The sequence below is a fragment of the Rhipicephalus microplus genome, chromosome 6, assembly GCF_043290135.1.
Source record: "Rhipicephalus microplus isolate Deutch F79 chromosome 6, USDA_Rmic, whole genome shotgun sequence".
NCBI lineage: Eukaryota > Metazoa > Arthropoda > Arachnida > Ixodida > Ixodidae > Rhipicephalus > Rhipicephalus microplus.
Window position 1 is genome coordinate 170,147,612 of NC_134705.1, and position 26,375 is coordinate 170,173,986.

The 26,375-nt window shown below is 46.0% G+C and overlaps 1 protein-coding gene across 1 annotated transcript; it reads left to right on the top strand.

Moving 5' to 3' along the window:
- On the top strand, positions 1-22,793 carry LOC142765039 (carboxypeptidase inhibitor SmCI-like). The gene is made up of 5 exons (XM_075865605.1): positions 1-94; positions 8,118-8,324; positions 14,954-15,136; positions 18,570-18,749; positions 22,582-22,793. Exons 1-5 carry the CDS (start codon positions 43-45, stop codon positions 22,680-22,682), a joined length of 723 nt encoding a protein of 240 aa, XP_075721720.1. The 5' UTR covers positions 1-42; the 3' UTR covers positions 22,683-22,793.
- The last annotated feature ends 3,582 nt before the right edge of the window (positions 22,794-26,375 follow it).

Below are 26,375 nucleotides of genomic sequence, written 5' to 3' on the forward strand. Positions count from 1 at the left end.
CACATCTGCATTGTGTACGCTTACATTAAGCGTTCCACAGTTATGAGGTGGTTAACTGGCTTTCTGCTTTTTCTCCGACTGCTTTTGGAACAAGGTTAGTAAATTTATATGCAAGGTATAGGCTATCTATATGTATAAATCTTACCACATACAAAGTATTGCAATTTTTTAAAGATATTGTTCCAGAGCGCTCAAGTTAAAAGTCGACATCAGGAATGAGAAGATTTTTATAGAACTTTACTGCTTACTGTAATTAAAGCACAGGGCCCTTAAAATTAGCTACTATGTGCAGAACACTACATATCTTCGAATTTTAAGAGTTGCGTTTGATAGTGCGTTATTAACGGCAGGAAAAACAAAAATAAAGCTTTTCTCGTATATTGTATTGTGGACTACTGATATAATTTGCATAATTTAAAATATGTAAAACAAATCCTCGTTTTATTCTTCGAGGTCATCATTTGCAACAAGTAAAGAGCACAATAAACACAAACAGCAGATCTTTTCTCTGGAGGTTACGAGTATTATGAGAGTAGAAATGGTTCAGGTGTGCATACCAGTAGTCTTTCACGACCGTCATGAAAATGAATTACCGTCAATGAAATAAATGAGATCAATGAAAGTTCAATTAGGGTTATGTAAAAATCTTTCGTCATACTAAAAATAAGTAGGCTTTCTGCGAATAGCAGCTAATGACACGTATCACATGCAACATATAGCTGCATGTAGTGACAATACACACACACACTCACTATATATATTGTCACGGGGTCGTGACGTGGTCGAAGACAGGAGACTTCTTGTTGGGATTTAACTGTTTATTTGGGCGAACCTGTGCCCGGTAAACAGAAAGTCCTATTACAGCAGCAGTCTCGCACAGATAGCAGTCTCAGACTGATAGCGGCGAACGGAGCGTCGGCCTTCGATCAACAACTGACAAGCGGCGAAGCGCGTCGGCATTTATACTCCCGCCGTCGAATGTTCTAGCGCTATCGCTGGCGGCGGCGTACGTTCCAGAACAATCTGTACCATTCGCACAGTGGGCGTGATCTTATTGAAATGATCTACTACAGTCCGGAACCCTCTCGAAAACTGCAGGCGCGGTTTGCGCTGAGAATCGTGTGGTGTTTTGGGACGATAACAAAAACTTGGGAAATGGAACGTGGCATTGCCCCCCTCTGAAAAAGGCATCGTCTCGATGCTTTAACTAAAGATGAAGGTACAATAATAATGCAAGAAAGTACAATAAATAAATTACGATACAATAATAATACAAAAAAACACGGTTTCAGTTTGGTAACGCGCATGAAACGCCTTGAGCCGTGCGACATGGGCGACTTCAGGTCGCGATCGGCGTCGTTGAGAGTTCGTGATGCCGTCGGGGACAACCTCGTAATCAAGTGGGCCGAGACGTCGAACCACCCTGTACGGTCCGAAGTACCGTCGCAGAAGCTTTTCACTTAGTCCACGTCGGCGTATCGGCGTCCACACCCAAACACGTTCACCGGGCTGGCATTCCACGAAGCGTCGTCGAAGGTTGTAACGGTGGCTGTCGGTCGTCTGTTGATTCTTGATACGGAGCCGCGCAAGTTGTCGGGCTTCTTCGGCGCGATGAAGGTACTCGCTCACATCGAGGTTTTCTTCGTCGGTGACGTTGGGTAACATGGCATCGAGGGTCCTTGCCGGGCTCCTTCCGTAGACCAATTTGTATGGAGATATCTGCGTCGTCTCCTACACCGCCGTGTTGTATGCGAAGGTCACATACGGAAGAATGGCATCCCACGTCTTGTGTTCGACATCGACGTACATTGACAGCATGTCGGCGATCGTCTTGTTAAGCCGCTCGGTGAGGCCGTTGGTCTGAGGGTGGTACGCTGTCGTCCGGCGGTGGTTTGTTTGGCTGTATGCCAAGATCGCTTGAGTTAAGTCGGCAGTGAATGCCGTTCCTCTGTCGGTGATAAGGACCTCCGGGGCGCCGTGACGTAAGACGATATTTTCGACGAAGAACTTAGCTACCTCGGATGCACTGCCTTTTGGCAGGGCTTTTGTCTCGGCGTAGCGGGTGAGGTAGTCGGTAGCTACCACGATCCACTTGTTTCCGAAAGCCGATGTCGGGAAATGCCCCAGTAGGTCCATACCGATCTGCTGGAAAGGTCGGCAAGGTGGATCAATTGGCTGCAGAAGTCCCGCTGGCGTTGTCGGCGGTGTCTTGCGTCGCTGACAGTCCCGGCATGTCCTCACATAACGAGTGACGTCGGTGGTAAGACGCGGCCAGTAGTACCTTTCTTGTATCCTCGCGAGCGTGCGAGAAACACCGAGGTGCCCTGCCGTCGGATCGTCGTGCAGGGCCTGCAGGAGTTCTGGTCGTAGAGCTGAAGGCACCACAGGGAGATACTTAGCCCGAAGCGGTGAAAAGTTTTTCTTTTGTAGAAGACCGTTTCGTAGAAAAAACGACGCAAGTGCGCGCTTGAATACCTTCGGGACTTCGGCGGTCCTGCCTTCGAGGTATTCTATTAGCGCCTTAAGTTCCGGGTCGGCCCGCTGTCGTTCAGCGAAGTCGTCGGTAGTTATCGTTCCCAAGAAGTAGTCGTCATCCGAGTCGTCGGGTAGCGGTTGGTCGACAGGCGCACGAGAGAGACAGTCGGCGTCGGAGTGTTTTTTGCCGGACTTGTAAATGACAGTAATGTCATATTCTTGAAGTCTCAGGCTCCATCGTGCGAGGCGACCTGAAGGGTCCTTCAAAGTGGCTAGCCAACACAAGGCGTGGTGGTCGCTCCCTACTTTGAAGGGCCTGCCGTAGAGGTATTGGCGAAATTTCGACGTAGCCCAGATGATGGCGAGGCACTCCTTTTCTGTTGTGGAATATTTTGCTTCTGCTTTGGATAGCGATCGGCTGGCGTAACTAATAACCCTTTCAAGTCCGTCAGCCCTCTGCACAAGAACGGCGCCAAGACCTACGCTGCTTGCGTCAGTGTGTATTTCTGTCTCGGCGAATTCGTCGAAATGGGCAAGTAACGGAGGCGTCTGGAGGCGATGTTTAAGCTCCTGGAAAGCGTGTTCCTGTGGCGTTTCCCACTTGAACTCCACGTCGGCCTTGGTAAGGTTAGTGAGAGGATCGGCGATGCGGGCGAAGTTTTTCACGAACCGCCTATAATAGGCGCACAGGCCCAGAAATCGGCGCACGGCTTTCTTGTCAGTGGGCGGCGGGAATTCGGCGATGGCGGCTGTTTTTCGTGGATCAGGACGAACTCCAGACTTGCTGATAACGTGCCCCAAAAACAAGAGCTCTTCATACGCAAATCTGCACTTTTCTGGCTTCAGTGTGAGTCCGGAAGTCTTGATGGCTTGAAGTACAGCTTCAAGGCGCCGAAGATGCTCGTCGAAACTCGAGGAAAACACAACGACGTCGTCTAAGTACACAAGGCAAGTCTGCCACTTCAATCCTGCCAGTACTGTATCCATAACGCGTTGAAAAGTTGCAGGCGCTGAGCGAAGGCCGAAGGGCATCACCTTAAACTCGAAGAGGCCGTCCGGTGTTATAAGCGCCGTCTTCTCTCGGTCTCTTTCGTCGACTTCGATTTGCCAATAGCCAGTCTTGAGGTCCATTGACGAAAAGTACTTGGCGTTATGGAGCCGATCAAGTGCGTCGTCTATTCGTGGGAGAGGATACACGTCCTTTCTTGTGATTTTGTTCAGGCGGCGATAATCGACGCAGAAACGTAGGGTCCCATCCTTTTTCTTCACTAACACCACGGGGGATGCCCATGGGCTCTTGGACGGCTGGATAATGTCATCCCGCAACATTTCATCAACATGTCTCTTGATGGCCTCACGTTCTCGCGTCGAAACCCTGTACGGACTCTGACGGAGTGGTCTGGCATTTTCTTCGGTTATGATGCGATGTTTCGTGATTGGGGTCTGCCGAATTTTCGATGACGACGAAAAGCAATCTTAGTATTGCAGGAGCAGGGCCTTGAGCTGTTCTTGCTTATCGTTCGAAAGTCTGGGATTTACGTCGAAAGCTATGGGAGGGGCTTGGTTCCTCTGAGCAGGTTCCGCAGAATCGGCGAGGGCGAAAGCACTGGTGGCTTCGACAATTTCTTCGATGTATGCGACCGTTGTTCCTTTGTTCACATGTTTGTACTCATTGCTGAAATTTGTGAGCATAACCGTTGCTTTGCCTCCCCGCAACTCTGCAATTCCTCTTGCGACGCAAATATTTCGGGTGACCAACAGATGCTGACTGCCTTCAACGACGCCTTCGAAGTCAGGTGATTTAGAACGCCGACTAAATTAATGACGCTTGAGCGAGGCGGAATGGTGACTTGTTCATCCAGCACATTTAAAGCATGGTGTCCCGACGGCATGCGCGGTGGTAGTGCTTCTTCTGTGGATAACGTTATCGACTTTGTTTTTAGGTTGATGACAGCACCATGGAGGCATAAGAAGTCCATGCCAAGGATGACATCTCTCGAGCAACGCTGTAGGACTACGAAGTCTGTAGGATAAATACGGCCGTTAATGGTGACTCTCGCTGTGCAGATTCTTGCAGGCGTTACGAGATGACCTCCGGCTGTGCGGATTTCAGGGCCTTTCCAAGCTGTCCTAACTTTCTTTAGCTTCGCGGTGAACGACCCACTGATGACAGAATAGTCGGCTCCAGTATCGACGAGAGTGGTCACACTGTGGCCGTCGATAAGAACATCGAGGTTGCTAGTTCGCCGTCTCGCATTACAGTTAGGGTGTGGCGTCGGGTCACGGCTGCGTCGGCTTGTTCCGCTGCTTCCATGTTGCGTCGTCAGGCCACCTTGGGTAAGTGAGCTTTCGCCGTCAGGGCTTTGCCTGGTTGGCGTTGTGTTCGGAAAGCTCCGTCGCGGCGTCGTCGTCGTCGGAGGATCTTCGGTAGTTCGTCGCACAGCAACCGCACCTCCACCGGTTGCTGCCCTTAGTTTCCCGGATACGGGCTAGGAGACCGGCCCCGCGTTGGGACAGAGTACTGTCGGTGGTGCGGTGACGTGCGGCGGCTGGGCGACGGCGAACGCGAAGGGCTTCGTGGTGTCCACCGAGTTCCTGTCAGGTAGGCGGCGATGTCACGTGGTCGTTCTCCTGGCTGCGGACGCGGTGCATTGACGGCGAAGCCACGCAATCCCATCTGTCGGTACTGGCATCGGCGGTATGTGTGTCCGGCCTCGCCGCAGTGGTAGCAGAGCGGGCGATGGTCATGGGTGCGCCAGACGTCAGTCTTCCTCGGTGCACTGCGCTGGGCCGCTGGCGAACGGTATGACGTCGGTGGGGGTGGTGGCGGCGGTGGCGTCTGTCGACGGAAGTGCGATGGGGCGGCGTTTTGGCGTGGACCGGGAGGAGCGTTGTGGCGCAGTGCAGCGGCGTATCTCATAGCTTCCGGCTCGGGCAGCGGTGCGTGGGGAATTTGAAGCGATTGCCGAACTTCTTCTCGCACAATGTCGGCGATCGAATCCACTTGAGGCTGCGCCGAAGGCAACAGCTGGCGCAGCTCTTCCCGCACGATCGCTCGGATCTTTTCACGCAGGTCTCCGGAGTTACTGGCTTGAGCAGCAGCGCAGTCTGCAGTCAGGCGACGATTATACTGTCTGGTGCGCATGTCCAGGGTCTTTTCAATAGTGGTCGCTTCGGCTACAAATTCTTGGATGGTTTTCGGTGGGTTTCTCATCAGCCCCGCGAAGAGCTCCGGTTTGACCCCTCGCATGAGGAAACGAACTTTTTTCTCCTCAGGCATGTCTGGGTCAGCGTGACGGAATAGTCGGGTCATTTCTTCTGTGAAAATGGCGACATTTTCATTTGGTAGCTGAACCCGGGTCTCTAATAAAGCAGCGGCCCTCTCTTTTCGAGCGACGCTCGCGAACGTTTGCAGGAATGCGCCGCAGAAAACATCCCACGCTCGGAGCGTGGACTCCCGATTTTTGAGCCAGGTCCTTGCGGTGTCTTCTAAATAGAAGAACACACGACGCAGCTTTTCGTCATGGTCCCAGTGGTTGAGGGCGGCCACACGGTCGTATGTCTCTAGCCAGGCCTCCGTGTCTTCGAACGATGACCCATGGAAAATTGGCGGTTCCCTGGGTTGATGCATGACCATCGTGGGCTGGGACGCTGCGGTTGTCATTGTCGCTGCAGTCGCGGTCATGGCCTTGGTCTTCCGCGGCTTGTCGTGTAGAAGCCCGTACTCCGGTGGTAGCCCTTGCTGTCGGCGGCTTGTTCGCTGCTCCTGGTTGGCGTCGGTGTCTTCTCCGCGACGTGGGCTGGGTTCACGGCTTGACGGGGGCGTCCGGTACATGAACGAAGCAGCACCTCCACCAAATGTCACGGGGTCGTGACGTGGTCGAAGACAGGAGACTTCTTGTTGGGATTTAACTGTTTATTTGGGCGAACCTGTGCCCGGTAAACAGAAAGTCCAATTACAGCAGCAGTCTCGCACAGATAGCAGTCTCAGACTGATAGCGGCGAACGGAGCGTCGGCCTTCGATCAACAACTGACAAGCGGCGAAGCGCGTCGGCATTTATACTCCCGCCATCGAATGTTCTAGCGCTATCGCTGGCGGCGGCGTACATTCCAGAACAATCTGTATTATTCGCACAGTGGGCGTAATCTTATCGAAATGATCTACTACAGTCCGGAACCCTCTCGAAAACTGCAGGCGCGGTTTGCGCTGAGAATCGTGTGGTGTTTTGGGACGATAACAAAAACTTGGGAAATGGAACGTGGCAATATATATATATATATATATATATATATATATATATATATATATATATATATATATATATATATATATATTTATATATAAATATATATATATATATATATATATATATATATATATATATATATATATATATATATATATATATTGCTCTAGTGATCTCCTTCATTGGGTTCCTTAATCGGCTTGACCAAAACTAGCGTGGGAGGGTAAGAGAACTTGACAAATATGAGTGGTTTCTTGCTGGTCGTTACATGAATAACTTCAAAATTCTGTCATTTATGACGTGAAGCCCTTTACATCATACGCGTGTGGCTCACAGACGTATAATGTGGGCCATAATATGTGCGTATGCGCCACAGGTGACTGAAAGTTACCCCGGAACGGGCAATACCTTCATTAGAGATATTTTTCAGAAAGCGTTAAGAGAAATGCCGGGTCGTCGCTGTCGATGCAAATAATACATATAAGGATACCTGCAAAAATCCAACCAAATAATTCTGCATCACAAGCAAGTGTACCACAGAGCCCTGCTGGGTCTTATAACTGCTTGGAAAAGTGACCTGTGTCGGGGAAATGTTTGTGAAATGGAAATATTGGTCGCAGTGCTGATTATCTTATATAATAAACACTTCATTTGGACTCCTATGATACATGTGTCACGTAAGGTTAACGTGAATTGTACACAGAAACGCCACCCAATAAAGTTGGTGACGTAGCATCCAGGACTACCAACCTCGAGGATGGTAGCCCTGGATCGCAAGCACAAGCGCTGCACTCAGCTTACCACTTCTGCTGTTGTTAATATCATTTTTGCTGTTGGCATTGTGACGCAGCCCAAAACAACTGGTTATATTAAATACACGCTCCAATTCAACATATCTCTGCACGTACAACTAACAATTGTACATATATTTAGTGTCATTTTATAACGTTTTCCTAAATAAAGAAATCACACGACAGTTATTTGCCCCCCGCATGCTTCACATAAGGTAGATAGATTCCCATGATACCTGTGTTCTGCCGAAGTTTTATTTCATTGTTTATGTAATTTAAAGCAAAAACACTTTGCTATGGTTACGACAGGACTGAAGACCTCCATATAATTACCAAACCAAGGCCACTTTATCTGCGCTATTTTCGAAGTCATCATCGTACCTCGGCTGTGACAATACTAACAATTGGGCAAAGTCCTTTAAACAAATTGCTGACAATTTGAACTAATTAGAAGAAAACCTTCCTAACTCATGCCTGAAGTCAATATTCAGAATATTTTAACTCGGGAAATAATATATAATCGCAACCACTTTTTTAAACACGGGCTTGCTTGCAACGAGAGATATCTTGGCCCTATATAACTTCTTTTTCCGAAATTTTCAGCGTTCGCAAGAAATTTTCAAATTCAGAACGTCACAATTCCTAGTGTATGTCAAGTGTCACCATATCTTGGTAACGACTGTAAGCCACCACGTCAAGTTTGGTATTACGACCATGCCCTCAAGTCCTGTAAAATGCTCGTTACTGGGTCGTGCACCACTAACGACAACCAGTTCCCAACAAAAGACGCATGCGAGATTAAATGCCAAGGTGAGTATGCGGCAGTCTACATGCTTATTTTTTCGTAGTATCGCTTTCTCGATTTCTCGAGAACTGCGTGCGTACATGAGCAGGATTCACAGACGTGTGCACTTGCGGCATCTCTCGCTGGTGACAGTGGTGACCTGTAGTAACTGAAGTGGAAGAAGGTGGAAGCATTATACCGCGAAAATAAAACTAGTTACCGCAAATGACCCTTGGTTCTGTAAAGCAGAAGCCCAGTGAAATATTCCCATAAATTCAGTGTCGTACTTCGAGCTGCGTCGTTTCCTAGAGTTTTATAAGTTAATATTAGGGTTCCATATGTTTTGAACGGGAGGAGTTAAATTGTCCAGCGAAGCCAGGCACTTTGTTGTACATTGCTCCGACTTCATCAGAATGCTCCTGTGGATCGCTGCTACGCAGAAAGCGAGAGTCATTTTTTATATCTAACTTTTTTCGTCAGATATGATTTTCTGCGAATTTTTTATTTATTTATTTATTTATTTATTTGATACCCACAGTGACATAAGGCATTACTATGGGGGGAATACAACATGATTACAAAACAGAACATAAGCTCAATTTGGGGGAAGTACAGTGCAGCCTAACCAGATTGTAGGAAGTACACTGAATACACAACGTAACGGAGATTGACAAAAATGTACGAAAAATGCCAGCGGGTAACATACAGTAAGACGAAAACAAGTACAATATTTATACCGCACAACAAAACACCTGTCATCAACTGAACAATTCATTTGACTCTAACAAAAGAAAAAATGATTCACTACCAACAGCGACAACTATCGCAGAAGGTAATCGATTCCACTGGGAAACCGTATTAGGGAAAAAAGAATTACTGAACGCTGCTGTCTTACATCGGTACTCCCGCACTTTGTAAATGTGATCGACTTGTCCAGACACGTAATATTTCCCATTCAGTTATGATAGCTCCCCATTGCGGCCGCCACCAGACGGCACCACGTGCAGGTTTCATGCAATCATAGAAATGGGCACAGCAATTACCTGCGAAGAGAACACTGCATGTTTAGTAATGTTTGCATGAATGCGTTACTGCTCCCACAGCATGTTTAAAGTAGTGACCATGCTGCTGTACATTTTCTTATTGAAAAAGTTTCCAAGGCGCTTTCAGCACATCATTGTACTGCGTTTGCGATGCTATGTTTTGCGGCAAATTCTGTCATAGTTGGAGCTGGGAGCAATCAACTGATTTGACTCATTCTGTTTTATGATTTCTTAGGAGCGAAGCTCCTTAAGGCATGGGCTGAGCGACCTGTCGTAATGGCATGTAGACACCTCTCGTTACTTCTTGAACCGGCCATAGATGGTGGTACTTGTACATATAACGAAATGCATATACGCTGAAAAATGCAAAAGGTACGATACTATAGGACGTTACTTATAGTATGATAAATATTAAATATCGCAGCACATCCATGAATGATGACAAGTGAATAACGATAAGTGGGGCGAAGCGTCCATCAGTTCGTCCGCGCTTGCGTCCGTCCGTTCGTTCTTGCTTCCGTTCATTCGTTCGTCCATTCGTTCATCCGGGCGTCCGTCCATTCGTTCGTCCGTACATGCGTTCATGCGCCCATCCATCTGTCCACCCGTGCGTCAAACAAATAGACAAACAGACGACGAACGAACACGGCCAGAGGATGATTCACGGTTTTACCATAAAACCGTCCGAAGCTTCGCCCTACTCATCATCATTCACTCTATGGATATTCTGTGATTTTTTTTTGCTTTTTAGAAGAAGCTGGGGGGGGGGGGGCGTGAAACCGGTAGTTGTGACCGGACGCCAGCATAACTGTAAACGTGAACGACGATTGATTGGTAGTCGCTTGATTTCATTTCCTGTGGTAATGCGTCACTCGATAAGAATACATGTTATTGTTGCACTGTCAATAACATTTTCTTTCCCTATACTGCCACAGATAATGATATACATGTATATTCATATGCCCATCTTCACAAAAACTAGTTTGTATGTAGTGTTATGGCGTTCATTAGCCGGCACACAGCGAGTCTACACAATGACGACAATAACGGCCAAGCACGGACTCTCCGCGCGAGCGGCGTTCTTTTTGGGCAGACCCACTAGAAAGCACTTCAGAGTTCAACCCATTTCAGTGTTCGGCGGCTTCTCTGCAATTACCCCGGGGTCGAAGAGGGAGCTGCCTGGCGACCTAACATCTTGTCACTACGAGCGGGTCATAGTAAGCCTTCAGGCGCTCCACGTTGACTATGTCGCGCCCGTGGCGGCGCATGTCCGAAGATTGTTCAATTGGCTCGATAAGATAGTTGATCGGAGATGTGCGCTCGATCACACGGTAGGGACCTTCATATTTCGGGAGTAGATTGGAAGAAAGGCCAGCTACAGAGGTCGGGATTGAGAGCCATACAAGGTAACCAGGAAGGAACGTGGGCTCAGAAGTGGCGGAGCCATCACGAATACTCTTCTGCCGCTCTTGCTCATGCGTCGTAAAAGTCTTGGCAAGCTCGCGACACTCTTCAGCAAGCCTGGCGGTCTTGGAAATAGGTGTACACTCAGATGGATCCGGCGTGTACGGGAGTATCGTGTCGATGGTGTGTGACAGGTGCCTTCCGTACAGCAAAAAAAAAAAAAAGGTGAAAAACCAGTCGGGCTCTGAGGGGCGGTGTTGTAGGCGTAGGTGACGAAGGGCAGTATGGTATATCCCAGTTCGTGTGGTCGGCGGCGACGTACATCGACAGCATGTCGCCGAAGTTGCGGTTAAAGCGTTCGGTCAGACCATTCGTCTGCGGGTGGTAAGCAGTAGTTTTGCGGTGGACAGAATGGCACTCAGTGAGAATGGCGTCGGCAACTTCTGACAAGAAGACATGGCCTCGATCACTGAGAAGCTCCTGGGGTGCACCGTGGCGCAGTATGAATCGATGTAGTAGGACGGACGCAACATCACGCCCAGTAGCCGCAGGGAGAGCGGCGGTTTCGGCGTATCGCGTTAAATGATCTACGGCGACGATGGCCCAGCGGTTGCCAGTGGAAGTCAGAGGAAGTGGTCCATACAAATCAATACCTATGCGCCCAAACGGACGGTCAGGGCAAGGTAACGGTTGCAGACCGGCTGGTGACATGTGTGCGGACGGTTTGCGGCGTTGGCAAGCGAGACAGGAGCGAACGAACTGCTGGACGTAGCGGTACATCCCGCGCCAGAAGTAGCGTTGTCTAATGCGATGGTAGGTTTTGAATACCCCAGAGTGCGCGCACTGTGGATCAGAAGGGACGGATTCACATATCTCCGACCACAGACTGCGGGGTATCACGAGTAGCCACTGCGGGCCATCGTCGTCGTAATTGCGTCGGTGTAGGAGGCCGCCACGAATGGCCAAATGGTGAGCTCGACGACGCAAGGCACGCGTGGATGGCGTTGCGGACGGATCAGAGAGCAAGTCGATCAGTTGGGTGATCCAATTATCTTTTCGCTGTTCGGTAGCAATGATGTCAACATCAATGGCAGAAACAGCAACCGAGGATACTGAGCAGAGCACATCACCTTCAGGCAGAGGGAAGCGCGAGAGGGCGTCGGCGTCAGCATGCTGGCGTCCGTTGCGGTAGAGCACGCGGATGTCGTAGTCTTTTAAGCGAAGAGCCCAACGGGCGAGGCGGCTTGAGGGATCCTTCAATGATGACAGCCAGCATAGTGCATGATGGTCGGTGACGACATCGAATGGACGACCACACAAATAAGGTCGAAACTTTGTAAGAGCCCAGACAATCGCCAGGCACTCTTTTTCCGTGACGGTGTAGTTTGTCTCGGCTCTCGTGAGCGTACGGCTTGCATATGCCACAACATAATCAGGGAACCCGGGTTTGCGCTGCGCCAGGACAGCGCCGAGGCCTACACCACTGGCGTACGTGTGCACCTTAGTTGGGGCAGTAGGGTCGTAGTGGCGGAGAATGGGAGGAGACGTCAACAAATAGCGGAGCTTCAAGAACGCGTTGTCGCACTCTGACGACCACGAATTGAGGGGCCCGTTACTTCCAAGGAGCTTTGTCAGCGGTGATATATTCGTGGCGAAGTTTCGTATGAAGCGTCGGAAGTATGAGCACAGGCCCACGAAACTACGCAGTTCTTTGACGGACGCAGTTTTTGGGAATTCGGCTACGGCCCGAAGCTTGGCTGGGTCAGGAGGAATGCCATCCTTAGACACGACGTACCCTAGGATGGTGAGTTGGCGTGCTGCAAAGTGGCACTTCTTCAGATTTAGTTGCAAGCTGGCATTGCTCACACGTGCGAAAACTTCTTTTAGACGTTGGAGATGGGTGGAGAAATCTGGAGCGAAGACAACAACGTCATCGAGGTAACACAAGCACGTGTGCCATTTCAAGTTGCGCAGAACGGTGTCCATCATGCGCTCAAATGTCGCAGGTGCATTATACAGACCAAACGGCATGACGTTAAATTCGTACAAGCCGTCGGGTGTGATGAAGGCAGTCTTCGGTCGAGCGTCATCAGCCAGGGGTACTTGCCAGTACCCCGAGCGCAGATCGAGAGAAGAAAAAAATTGGGCTCCGTGAAAGCTGTCAATTGCGTCGTCGATGTGCGGCAGTGGGTAGACATCCTTGCGAGTGATCTTATTGAGCCGTCTGTAGTCCACACAGAACCACACAGAACCGTCTTTCTTCGCAACAGCAGACCTACTTGAAGCATATGAATCCACTGTAAAAAAGTTTAAAATGAGAATAATTTCATGAAGACACTATAAAAAAAGGATCGTAAAGGTCAAATGCATGCCCTGTAAGATGTAAAGTGGAAATATAGCAAGTCATGCAGAAAAACGATTCCAAATTTGGCAAGGAAGAAAACTTCGGTTGCTTAATGAAAGACAAGTGCCATAAAACACCAATTCGGGTGAAGATTGGGACAACGGAAACGCTGACTATCTAGTGAAATGGCACACTGTGTAGGAAAGAAGGAAGATAAGACGCGACGTTACCTGCACATGATTGATTGATTGATTTGTGGGGTTTAACGTCCCAAAACCACCATATGATTATGAGAGACGCCGTAGTGGAGGGCTCCGGAAATTTCGACCACCTGGGGTTCTTTAACGTGCACCCAAATCTGAGCACACGGGCCTACAACATTTCCGCCTCCATCGGAAATGCAGCCGCCGCAGCCGGGATTCAAACCCGCAACCTGCGGGTCAGCAGCCGAGTACCTTAGCCACTAGACCACCGCGGCGGGGCTACCTGCACATGCTTAGGCATGTTTCGATATAGGAGTCGAAAAGGATACGAGTGGCGAAAAGGGAGACGCACGAAGACAAAGCACCGCTTTTTCATTCGTCTGGTCTCTTTTTTGCACCTTCTATTTCGAATTATGCAACATAAATACTTCCATTTGTTCCCTCTTAGATTAAATATGAAGTACCTACTGCCTCACGGAAGCGCGTTTGTTATTGGGTAAGAAGTAACTTCTGATAAACTTCATTTATGCTCTATGTACAAGAACTGACAAACCTGTCATGGTCGTTCAGAAAATAGAGGGCATGATTGCTGACCAGAAGGTAACAGAATCAAATATCGGTCATGGCGGCCACAATTGCCACGCAGGCAAAGATGCTCGAGGGCCATGTACTTAGATTAAAGTTCATGTTGAATTACCCCAGGTAGTCGAAAACTCTTGAACCTCCACCACGGCATCCTTCACATTCATACCGTACGACGACTATTATAAGATTACAAACGACTGGTTCACGCGCGTTATACAAGTGGTACCAATAGGTCAACCCTCGACCATTAAAAGCATTTGCACGTTTTTGTGTAGGTTGAAAATTGCGCAGTCATTGTTATTAGGTGTAAGCTTACCATTTGGCTGTACAAAGAAATATTCTATGAAGAGCCTTGGCTGCAGCTAGAAGGAACATGGTTAACTACCCCATACAGAGATTGTTGTTTGTATAGGAGCAACACCAAGGCGTTGTCTAGAAGGTACCGTGGTATGAGTCTCCAGACAGTACAAAGGCACGAACAAGTGATTCTCAGAAATAATCCACCAACAGTACGCTAAGAAGGTGGAAGTGCAATGCGTCACTCTTGCAGAGCACTGTACGAAGTACGATTATAAGAGCGACTTCTATAACACTTCTAGCCTAGAAACAGAAAAGAATTTGGGAAGGAGGCTCTTCCTCGAGTAATGGCGAATTCGGAACATACCTGAAAAGGTAAACCTGGCGCTAAGAACAATGACCTCAATAAACTTTCATGGCATCTGAAACGTGTGCGAGAGCGAAAGTCGGAGTCATGGGGAAACAAGACGTGGAGATGCTTCCACGACCAACACAGCCCCCTCCACAGCAATAGGTCTCGAAACGTCGGCCTCTCTAGAAAAGTGGCTAGAGCCATTGCAAGCTTCTAAATTCTTCAATTATTTCAAGTGTTGCAATGTAACTAAAATTGTGAAATAATATCAGCATTACCAGTAGCGAATATCTCCCTCTAAAATGATCGAAAATTTTTTAGGTAAAAGAACTAATTATCAGGAGTAATAAATAAGAATATAACAAAGTTACACGCTATCACATGGTTACGTTGCTGTACATACTATAAGTGACTCAAACATTTTCAGCGTCTACCAAACCAATGGATGTGGCATGCCTGCAAAGTCCCATCACTGGAAAGTGCTCCACGATATATTATGCCTGGTATTTCGACATCTACAGCCGAGAATGCAAAATGTTCAGCTATCTGTTCTGCAGAAAACACATCAACTTTTTTGTCTCAGAAATCAAGTGCCAGTCTGTGTGCTTACGTGAGTACAACCGCAGCCAAAGTAACCTTGGAGAATATTTCCCATTGGCTCACGCAATTTTCAGAATAGATACTCAATCACCATTTGGAGATCCGGAAACTTTTTAACTATACCTGACGGGCTTAGGTGCATATTCTTAGTGGCTCCAGAAGACATTCTTAATTTAATATTATTTTATAGTGCTGAAATGTTTTTTCATAGATTTTAAGCTATGAACTTCTTTATTTCGAGCTCATCGATAGCTTTTTATTAGTCTTGAGATATATCAGGGTTCCACCATATTTATGAACGACATTGTATGTGAATTATTAACTTCAAATGCCATTGGTGGCATCCCACCTGATGGCCCCTCGTGTATTCTCAAATGTTACAGAAATATGGTACATACAGCGGATAGCTCAAAGTTCCACAGCATTCTGATAGCAATGTCAGTATGGTGCATCTGAACGCTTGCAGCTCATTAACGATGTCATGTGATCAGAACCATGATAGCCTTCAAATGTACGTGCCCCTTAGGCAGTGTGGCATGTGCTTATTCATAACTGAATTGCTGAGGGGTGGGGTTGCCACTTACTCTAAGCTAGTTGCGGCATTCAACACGGCAATGGAGCTTTTAATTCTGGAACCGCTATAATCCGCCTTTGTGCAAAGAAGACCGTAGTGACATTATTGGTGGGTAGCTCATGAGAACATCACTTTAATAGTTTTCCCTAATTCCTTTTCAACAAATTCATAAAAGCATTTGCAACAGTCAGTCAGAGATGCATGTAGTAAGACGGTAAGTAGGGCCAGTTGGTTAGGATCCATCGTGAACTTACAGCACACCACCAGAAAAAATACAGGACAGGGAAGGAGCAAAATAGAAAGAAAAGACAGCGCTTTTTTTCTTTTTCTTTCTCTTTTGCTTCTTCCCTGTCCTGTGTTTTTTTCTCGTGTTGCGCTGTAAGTACCTTCAGAGATGCATGTATCCCAAACAAGAGGAAAGACAAACATTACAGTGGGGAGGGGCAAACAGCATCAAGAGTCACCAACGCAGTGAACATTTCACAATGACTACTTATCCCGAAGATCATGATAAGGACAACTTTTAACCAATGTTTAAAAAAACAGGCTCAAAACATATGATCGGAAAATGTGAGTGCAGCAATCTTTCAGACACTTACGCTTAATGTGAAGATCACGCGAACACTGCACACTATGCCTTCCTACCAAGAATAACCCATTTTAAAGGAACTGATTGATTGATATGTGGGGTTTAACGTCCCAAAACCACCATGTGATTATGAGAGACGCCGTAGTGGAGGGCTCCAGAGATTTCGACCACCTGGGGTTCTTTAACGTGCACCCAAATCTGAGCAACGGGCCTACAAAATTTCTGCCTCCATCGGAAATGCAGCCGCTGCAGCCGGGATTTGATCCCGCGACCTGCGAGTCAGCAGCCGAGCACCTTAGCCACTAGACCACCGCGGCGGGGCTTCGGAAGGAACTGCATAGGGTGAAGTGCCTTGTCTAAAATCACGCTGCTCATTGCATGTATACTGCGCAAAAAATATCGCTTTTGACTGAGCAGCGCGAGCATGGCTGATGCGCAGTATTAAAGAAAAGGCCATACTATGCTCTGTTCTCATGCCAATCCTCCAAAATATTCACGCAAATTTTTTCTCGTCTTTTTCTATCACATTCAGTGGTCAAGAGTTGAGATAAACTAGGAGCTCACGTATAAGGTCTGAAGAACTTTAAGCTATTACGTTAAAAGTACAATGTGCGATATTTAGCCAATGCATCTCGCTTACCAGCAGTGTCTCAATAAAGAAGTTGCCTGAATTCTAGCTGTAGCACCCCCCCCCCCCATGTCATCAATGTTCTGAACCATAACGTGGACATTCAAAACGTGAATAGGCTTAGCCTTTTTAACACTGCTGGCAAAACATACTATTAGGTAAGGTTTCATGATGTGGCAAAATGTAATTTTTTACGCAAGCGATAAAATCATTCGATATAATTGATAGTCAGCGAAAGCAACGTTCAATTTCTTATTCTGCGAATGAAAAGCCCGCCATTTCATAGAGCTATTAGACTGTATGGTACTGAAAGGAGTCTAGCATCCATATTTCTAAATGCTCAACATGTGCAAGTGAAAGTAAGTATATTTAGGAAATTTTATGTTAAAAAATAATTTTCGTAGGCGTATGAGACCTAGTTTCAAAAACTACTGTCGTTCTGATACGCAGGGTCATGTGTTATAATATACGGCATGCTTGGGTTCAGAACCTTGGCATCGAAATTTATTTGTGCTATCAATTTGCCAGTCGCCAACTTAGCAGGAAAGTTATTTCTCATTAATACCGCTTACCACAGTGATGAGTTCCACAAACTTTAGTTTCAAAGCAACTTCTGGTTTACTAGGCTGAAGAGTGCGGTGGAAGATACTTTCTACCACCACACATGCAAATATAAAATGGTTCATTTGCAATTATGCAATCAGTTTATCCAATTTGCAATTAGGCAAATCATAGTCTAACCTTCAGTTTGTATTCCTGCAAGCAATTTCTTACAAACAAATGAAGAACCGTGCTTACAGAATACTGCGGGCTAATCAAAGATCTTCACGCCTGTCCTTTGGGCCTTTGCTAGAGGTAGTATAACCCCTTACAGAGAAAAAAAAAGTAGTATAACTCCTTCCGTTCTGAGGCGAATTTCATTTTCGTTCTATATAACTTCCGCAATGTTTGAGATAGGAGTCAAATTGGGAAGAAGCGCAATATAACTTCCACAATGTTTGAGATAAGAGTCAAATCGGGAAGAAGCGCAATGAAACCATCTTTCGATGAGGTAGGGGTAAAGGTTAGCATTTCTAACAAAATAAGCTATGCTACGTAAGCCTTCAAATAAATAAAGGTGTACTATCTAGATATTTCATTCGAAATGTAATGAGCCTTACTCATACAGGGCTTGCAGTAACTGAACTGATATGATTGCGTGATTCCCCACTTTATTATCACAAGAAAAAAGCTTTTGGATTGACGCTTTAGGCGGATGCTTGGACAATACTACAGGTTTAAGTTTTCAAAAGCCCTAATGTCTTACAATCATACAAACATAAGGTGCAGATGTGAGGAAGGTGGCTGACTCTACAAGTAAGATCACGCCATCCATACAGCTACTAAAGTGCTCGACATAAACATACGTGCCCACTCTTACCTAAAAACGGACTATGAAAAGAGCGAGTGCTCGGCAATTCTATATAAATTAGATTTCGATTGCGAAAGGAATGTTGAAATTAGTATCATGAAGCAGCACAAAATCATAAGCAGGCAGATAACAGGGAACGTGCGAGAAGCGCACAAAGTAAAAAAAATAATTTAAGGTTCTATCATTTGCTTAGCCTGGTTTATACTTTACGAATTTCATTAAATCTTGCATTTCTTTCCAGCCCACAAGACACCAAAACCACTCTGCAGCTTGCCACCGCTCTCTCACTCTTGCCTGCGCCAGGCTTACCATTGGTACTTCAACCCGAAGAACAACATTTGCCTCACTTACCTAAAACATCATTGTGCGAAAACAAATAATCGTTTTAAAACACAAGCATCTTGCATGAGGAGGTGTAGCTGTAAGTTCACAAGCTTTCTGCAACTACAGTGCTTTTTCACTCCTGTGTGGGTTAAATGGTGCCATATTAACAATGCCCAACGTGTTTTTTGACCGCTTAATGCGAGCGAAACGTGCAGCGGGTATTCCATGCATTCTACTTTAGCTTTTTCATCCACGTGGCTGTTTTTGTCACGAATATTTTATTGTAATTGGGGCTTCTGAAAAGCTTTTCGGCAGCCATGGAGTGAGTACAGACCAAATTTTCAGCGCTCGTAGGGTGTCACCAAATTTCGCCAACCGAAGCGCCGTGGTGCGAGCATTTGCTTGGGGGCTCCTGAAACTCGCTTGCGCACAGCAAGGTACACCAGGTTTGTGGCTCTTAGCAAAGGGCGGTGGCCGATTTACAAGCGCTGCAGCCGCTCAGTCTTCTGTGATTGCCGGGACGTGCATTTTCTTTCATGCGACTACGTTTTGAATAGCCAAAACTGTGGCTGGAAGCTGGCCAAACTACGCCAAAAGGCTCAGCAACATCGTCGTGAAAATTTGAGTAGTTGCAACACCGTACTGCTGACCATGCTTATTTTTCAAGGGTCAAGCTCCCTAAAGCCTAGGCTTGTCTGCCGTAGTTCTCGTTCATAGCCACCTTTAGTACGTGAAGTGTTCACTAGATTGCGTTTGCATCGCTCACATAATTCGAGATGTTTCGACACATCTCGACAGACAGACAGACAGACAGACAGACAGACAGACAGACAGACAGACAGACAGACAGACAGACAGACAGACAGACAGACAGACAGACAGACAGACAGACAGACAGACAGACAGACAGACAGACAGACAGACAGACAGACAGACAGACAGACAGACAGACAGACAGACAGACAGACAGACAGACAGACAGACAGACAGACAGACAGACAGACAGACAGATGGGGAAGCGGATGAGCTGACGGACGGATGGACAGGCTAACTATGTACTGTGAAATATTCACGGAAGGTTCACGGCTTTATCGATGTACCCCCAGAGCTTCGCCGACTCATCATCATTCACTCCGCGGACATGCTAGGATTTTTCCTTCGAAAGTGAATCGTTAGAAAAAAAGCAGTTTCAAGTTGCGCATTTATGCAACGAGAGGAAACCTACCAAGCTGCACTTTTTTTTATTTTTTTTCTGAAAGGCAGCAGTATCAAATATTTTCGTGCGGCTAGATGGCTGTTTTGTGTTTTTTCGCAACATGCTATAGGATTATTTAGGTTAGGCAATGGAGTAAGTTTAAAGCAGAACACTGAAGCTGAGGGTGCGTGCAGCTTCTGAGTGAGAGTATTTGGAAGCAAACTATGTTAGAAGCTTTCTAGTAATTGTAGCGGAGCTAGACGCAGCGTGAATGCTGACCCACGTAGTTTCGTTCAATTTTGAAGTCTGCAAAAAATAACGTGCCACACAGATGCTTTGAGATACCCTCGAAACCAATAACAATTATGTTGTAATTCCGTATTGATTAAGCTTGACCCTGACTGAGCAGTGCACACTCGTGTACACTCTACCGTGACATGCCTAGGTCCGGATCTATTTAACCAGATTGTAGGCTTTCGCGTGCCGTGACGAAATCCTTGTTACAAGGGTTACAAGGATCATTACAGGCCGATTCAGTGTTGGCTACGTCGGTCTTTCTCTGATGCATCAGTAAATTTTCGTTCTTTTGAAGTTGTGGGTTGACACGCCTCATGGCGGTCAGGTTCAGAATAGATGTTCTGTCGAGATGAATATGTAAAAATAAATAGTTTATGTTGAACTTGACCGTTGCTTTTTAAGAAGAATTTATACCTAAGATTCTTGTCTTTCTATTTTGTTCAACAAGCCTAAACACCTGTGTGTTGAAATATACGTGTAATATATGTTGGTAACTGAAGTTTGCCTCCTGTGGGCTTCTCCAGCGCCAATGTTTTTCTGACGAAATTTTTTTCTGACAACTGCTGGTTTTTAACACGAAATTGCTTTATTTTTGGGTCCACCATGGCACCGCGGACGTACTTCCGTCACAGAAGTGACGCAAAAAATACGTGCTAAGAGATCCTCCCATAAATCAGAAGGCAAACACCTCTCGTGCGAAATCAAACCAGTAACTTCTCAATTCTCAGCGCTAACCGCTACGTCACAAAATGTACGTTGCGTGGAGTGCTAAGGGCAAGCAAATTATATATACCATACACCACTTGGCAGACCGCAGAGCTTCAAAACGTATGCGCATTTCGTTCGCTATCAGTAGCGAGATGGCGTGACGGTCTCGCGTTCGACGAACTCTCAATGTCACCGCCTCCACGAAGCGCCGCTCCCACGGAGCGTCGTCTCTCCGGCGCGCGCTTATCAGACTCGTAATTCAGAGAAGACGAAGGTCACTTCGCAAGCTGTCGCGGCCGCGTTTACGAAAGGAGCGCGCTGCTGACACCCGAAGCAGAAAGAAATGTGACAGTTGTTAGTCCGCGCTCGTCCTGTGTATGCCAATTTCGTGCGTGCTTTCTGCTTGAGGTGTGTGCTGCAAGTTCCGAGCTACTTTCCGGTTCTGACGGGACCTTGTAAGTTGTTGCTGTTTCTCAAATAATGCACAATAAACACTCAACAACCTGTGCAAAGACATGTTGCACTTTTGTGTTACACCTATTTTTATATAGAAGGATGAAGCACGTTTTATTTTATTTTTTCAATTGGTTGATCAACTGGCCGGTTTTTTCAAGCTTTCGGGGTGTCGAAAGCACCACTGTGACTTTTTTCCGGTTTCGAATCTTCTCTAGGTGAGTAAACGTGTTATACATGTACTAAAACACAACGTTGTGGATTCAATTTCCTTCTTGAGAATGGTTTTCATATATTGAAGCTTCCCCTCAACTACAAATACTAGAACACCATCTAAATAGTCGTCTGTTTTTAGTTGTGCAATATGTATTCTGAAACCAACTGCCGGGTAAGGAAAACATGACTTTTATGCGGGTTGTCTAAGCACTGCCCAGCGATATTCATTTTGAAGAGTTTGGAATAGGATCAATGATAACGTTACAGTGATTTGGTTTGTGTGGAGGATATTCCTAGCTCACGTGTTTCTCAGTGAGCGTAAGTTTTTAATAAAGAAACTGCAAAAGATAGCCTTGGAGAAGTTGATGCATAAATTTCAAAAGCAGTAAAAATAGTTACTGTATGCCCGGGAGAAACCGCAAGTTGGTAGCGAAAACATTTACCGCATAGTGGTGGATGTTTCACACCATAGATCTACTTAACAGAATCAAAGGTGCCCTTATTGTAGACATTAAACTATAGTTTAATGTCTAAAGTTTATTAACTCTAAGAGTAACAATCGACACCCTGTGAAGACGTCGCAGTTGTGCATTGATGTATTCAATTGAGTTTTGAAATTTTCTATCACCTCAATCTCGACTCAAGTGTTCGGCAGTAGCACTCACCCAGCGGTGTTCATGTTCACCGTTGTCTTTTTTTTTTGTTAAATTCGTTTCGTCTATCCGCCGAAGTGCTTCTAAGAGGCCACTTGGAAAGAAGCGCGTGGTTCACGTCTGCTTGACCAGGTGTAGTTTAGGTGAGATTATGCTCAAATATAGTATGTATTCGATATAACTTTGAACTTGAACCCAATGATGAATTTTGTACAATATCTTATTTACGGTTTTTAAAGATTATATAGTAAAAGGCTCAAGAGGTAGTGATAAGAAAGGAAGCAAACGTGCTACTCGCTGCTCCTATCACTACAATGAGATTGACTTTTACTTTTTACTTTTTGGGACGTCTTTCTCGCCATGCTATAAGGTGTGTCTGATGATATTGTGTTGCTTTTTCTCTACAGACTTGAAAGCTACAAGTGCTTCTACACATACTGACCACAAAGCAGCAAAGATAAAAACTGGGGCGTTTCAAAGCTACAAATACCTCGCAACTACTTCCTGATCGACACTGAAGAATATGCGGAAATTCAACGAAATTTGAATACAACAACGTTAACTGTTTTAACTACTACACAATTCCTCTTCAATTAAAGTACTGCCGCTTTAGAGCTTTTTCGAAGTAGTTTGAAAACTGTTGGTGAACACTGATAATTTTATATCCCAAAACCAAGTTATGAATACGAGAGATGCTGGAGGGAAAGGCTCCAGAAACTTTGACCATTGTTTACCATGCACTGACTTCGCACAGTACACGGGCTCTACCATTTCGCCTCCGCCGAAATTCGACCGCTGCGGCTAGGATCGACGCCGCAACCTTCGGGTCAGCAACTGAACACTCTAGCCACTGATCACCGAGGCAGACTCTAGGCATAAACACGGCTCGCTGTCAACGCTCTTGCCTACGTGGGCATTGTGGCGTAGTGCTGAGCGTCGCGCGCTGCTGTTCGAGACGGTACTAGATCAACACCCCTCGGCAAAGCTTTGCATACTGTTTCCCTTCTTTGCAATTTGTTCTATCTATCTATCTATCTATCTATCTATCTATCTATCTATCTCTCTATCTATCTATCTATCTATCTATCTATCTATCTATCTATCTATCTATCTATCTATCTATCTATCTATCTATCTATCTATCTATCTGTCTATCTATCTATCTATCTATCTATCTATCTATCTATCTATCTAGCCGCCTACGACTTTTATTTCTCCTGGCCGTTCCAGTAATAATATCAATACCGAAATTGGCATGAGATAACATTTCTGTATGATGAGCAGAAATGTAGACGTAACCTGAAGATCATGACATGTATGTTATGAATGTCATGATTTACATTGTATGGTCTTGCTACTCTTGCGTTGATTACGTTTACATGACGTGTTACAGAACTGGTAGAGTATGACATGATTACATGGTGAACACAAGTGACAGACCGTCACGTGGAAATGATGATATGCATGTCATTTGAGTCATGACTACATGCCCCACTCATAATGCGCTCGCGGCCATTTCGCGAGTTTCACATAGGTATACCAAATTTGGTATTACATAACGTGAACTCACAACGAAGGTAAATGACGCACCCAAACAAGAAAATCATGACATGCGTGTCGTGCAACAACATGATTACATGCAATGCTCCTGATGCACTCACGGTCGTTTCGCTATAGGTTCACATATACCAAATTTGGTGTTATGTGAAGTGACTGGATTACGAAGGTATATGACTGGTGATAACATGGTAATCATGACATACGTGTCATGTAAAAACTTGACAACAGGCACCGTTCATGATGCGCTCACGGCCGTTTCGCCAGCTTCACATTACCAAATTTAGTATTACGTGACGGGAATCGATGACGAAGGTGAGTGACCGGTGCAAACATGATAATCATGAGATGCGTTCCTAATACAACCGGACTTAATTCCGCGCTCATGATGCACTTACGGCCGTTTCGCTAGCTTCACATATAGCAAATTTGGTATGACGTCACGTGAATCGACGACAAAAGTAAATGACACGTCCAAGCCTTATAATCAAGATATGTGTGTCACGTAAAACATGGTTACATGCTATGCTCGTAGCCGGCTCGTGGCCGTTTCCCTAGCTCACCATGTAACAAGTTTGGTATCACGTGACTTGAATAGACGACGAATGTAAATGAGACGTCCAAGCATGATAATCATGTCATGGAAGTCATCTGCGGCATAATTTACGTCCGCCTCGTAACGTGCCGAGTTTAAAGTGACATATCAACCTCCCTTATTTGTGCTTAGCATGTCATTGGTTCCCACTGTACGTTGGTTCTGCTTTTTTTTCATTGGGTCCGTTGGTCTATACATTTATGTGTGTTTCTTTCAAACAAACTTTATTTGGAATAGTGCGCGGCATCTTAATCCTCTCGCATGTTTGTTGACTCATGGTTGTGGTCTTTACCATTATAAACCATTCAACACGTGCACCATTCTGCGCATTGCAGGCGTCGCAAACAGCTCACGGTGTAAGCCCCGTCCCTGGTTAGCCCAGGTTTGAATCTTTCTGTGTACTTAGTGTTTCATTTACGAAGAATTTTCTCTTATTTTGTAGGATAGTGGTTACCTGTGGTGGCGGTGACAGACATCTGCAGTGCTTCACCCGACTTTTGTTGTTATTTCATAACAGCTAGCTTGGGCTGTAAAATGCACAAGGGTGCTAGCATAGACAGTATTGACTGCTGTATCATCCAATGGCAAAAAATAAAAGCTAGGCAAACATCTGTAGGTGCAACGTATTGCGCCTGGCCAATTTCTATAGTTCGAGCACAAACCGGTAGCTGAAGCAACAATTTTTTTAGCTCAGTTACTACAGAAGCTTTATCAATAGCCAAACACCTGTGAGAGAAGGCCACCTTTATGGGGGGGAAGAGGGAATTTCATCTATTCTTTCAGTTTTACGGCACGTATTGCGTCCGTGTCACATGAACCAGCTCAGTTTACCAGTATATGCTTTATCAAACGTCGTGCGAAAGCAGGTTCAACATGTATAGCTGCTAGAATAATCAGCACCTCGGTATTTAAAATGATATGGCAATCACGCATATGAGAAGATATGATGCATAACATGCGCAGAGTAAGCAAAAGGAAGAAAATTAGGAGGAAAAGAACGGCAGGGAGGATAACCAGCTTATAGGCAGCCGGTTTCCTACCCTGCTCATTGGAAGGGATGGGGGAGATGAAAGATAGAGAGTAGAGAGAGAAGAGAGATAAACACAGCACTTTCGGCAGCACACGCGCGCACACTCAATCATAGTCCAGTCTTGTCTTTCGCGGTGTGTGACATTGCTGTTACAGCCGCTTGTTCAAGTCCGTGTCGCGTAGGAATTTCAACAGAGCTTTTGTCGCCTTCTGTTGCAATGTCTTCTCTCGGGCACTTGACAGAATAGTGTCCACAGACATTTGCGCTCCCAGCCACCCATAGGCCTTCCAACCCTGGCCAGGAGGCGCTGCGCCGCGCGTGTTTGTCCGCCTTTCTAGCCAAAACAACTAGAAGATTACCGTGCTAGTGAACCCTAGCCTTTTCAGATATTAAGTTTACCATTCGTAGCTCTATGTCTGTCAGGAACAAGAGATGGTTTGACCGCTTGCTTAGCAACCATTTTTGTTTATTGGCAGTTTTATCACTCAATTTGTTTTTTTTTCACATTGGCTTTAATTTCATTTAGGATTCATTTAAGTATCCTGCCGCACGGTTCTTGACCCATCCCCCTTTGTGGGTGAGCGCCATCTCTATGAGGTCATCAGCATTAGCTTCATCAACCAGTCGCTCGGTACCCCGCTCCCGCCTTCTGCCTGCGCTATCTCAGCACGTTCACGCGCTCTTCACGCGCTGTTGTTTGGTCGTCCAGCACGTGCAGCGTCACCTCTGACTTTTTTCGAAGGTATTAAAAGATTGTAAAAACGTTTCCATGGTGTGAATCTTATCAGAGCTCAGAGCGATTCATACACACTCTTTGCGAGACCAAGCAAGTCAAACTGATGTCTTTAAGCGAGTGCTATGGGCCTTTTGAAGGTGAACAGCCGCCTTTCTATGACATTGAAAGTGAGGTTGATTGATTGATATGAGGGGTTTAACGTCCCGAAACCACCATAAGATTATGAGAGACGCCGTAGTGGAGGGCTCCAGAAATTTCGACCACCTGGGGTTCTTTAACGTGC

What these genes read in the sequence shown, in the direction of transcription:
- LOC142765039 (XM_075865605.1), top strand. Translation starts at nt 43, where the DNA reads ATGAGGTGGTTAACTGGCTTTCTGCTTTTTCTCCGACTGCTTTTGGAA. An exon ending in GTGCCAGTCTGTGTGCTTAC is followed by an intron (nt 15,137 to 18,569) that starts GTGAGTACAACC and finishes ATTTCTTTCCAG; the next exon opens with CCCACAAGACACCAAAACCA. An exon ending in TTGCATGAGGAGGTGTAGCT is followed by an intron (nt 18,750 to 22,581) that starts GTAAGTTCACAA and finishes TTTTCTCTACAG; the next exon opens with ACTTGAAAGCTACAAGTGCT.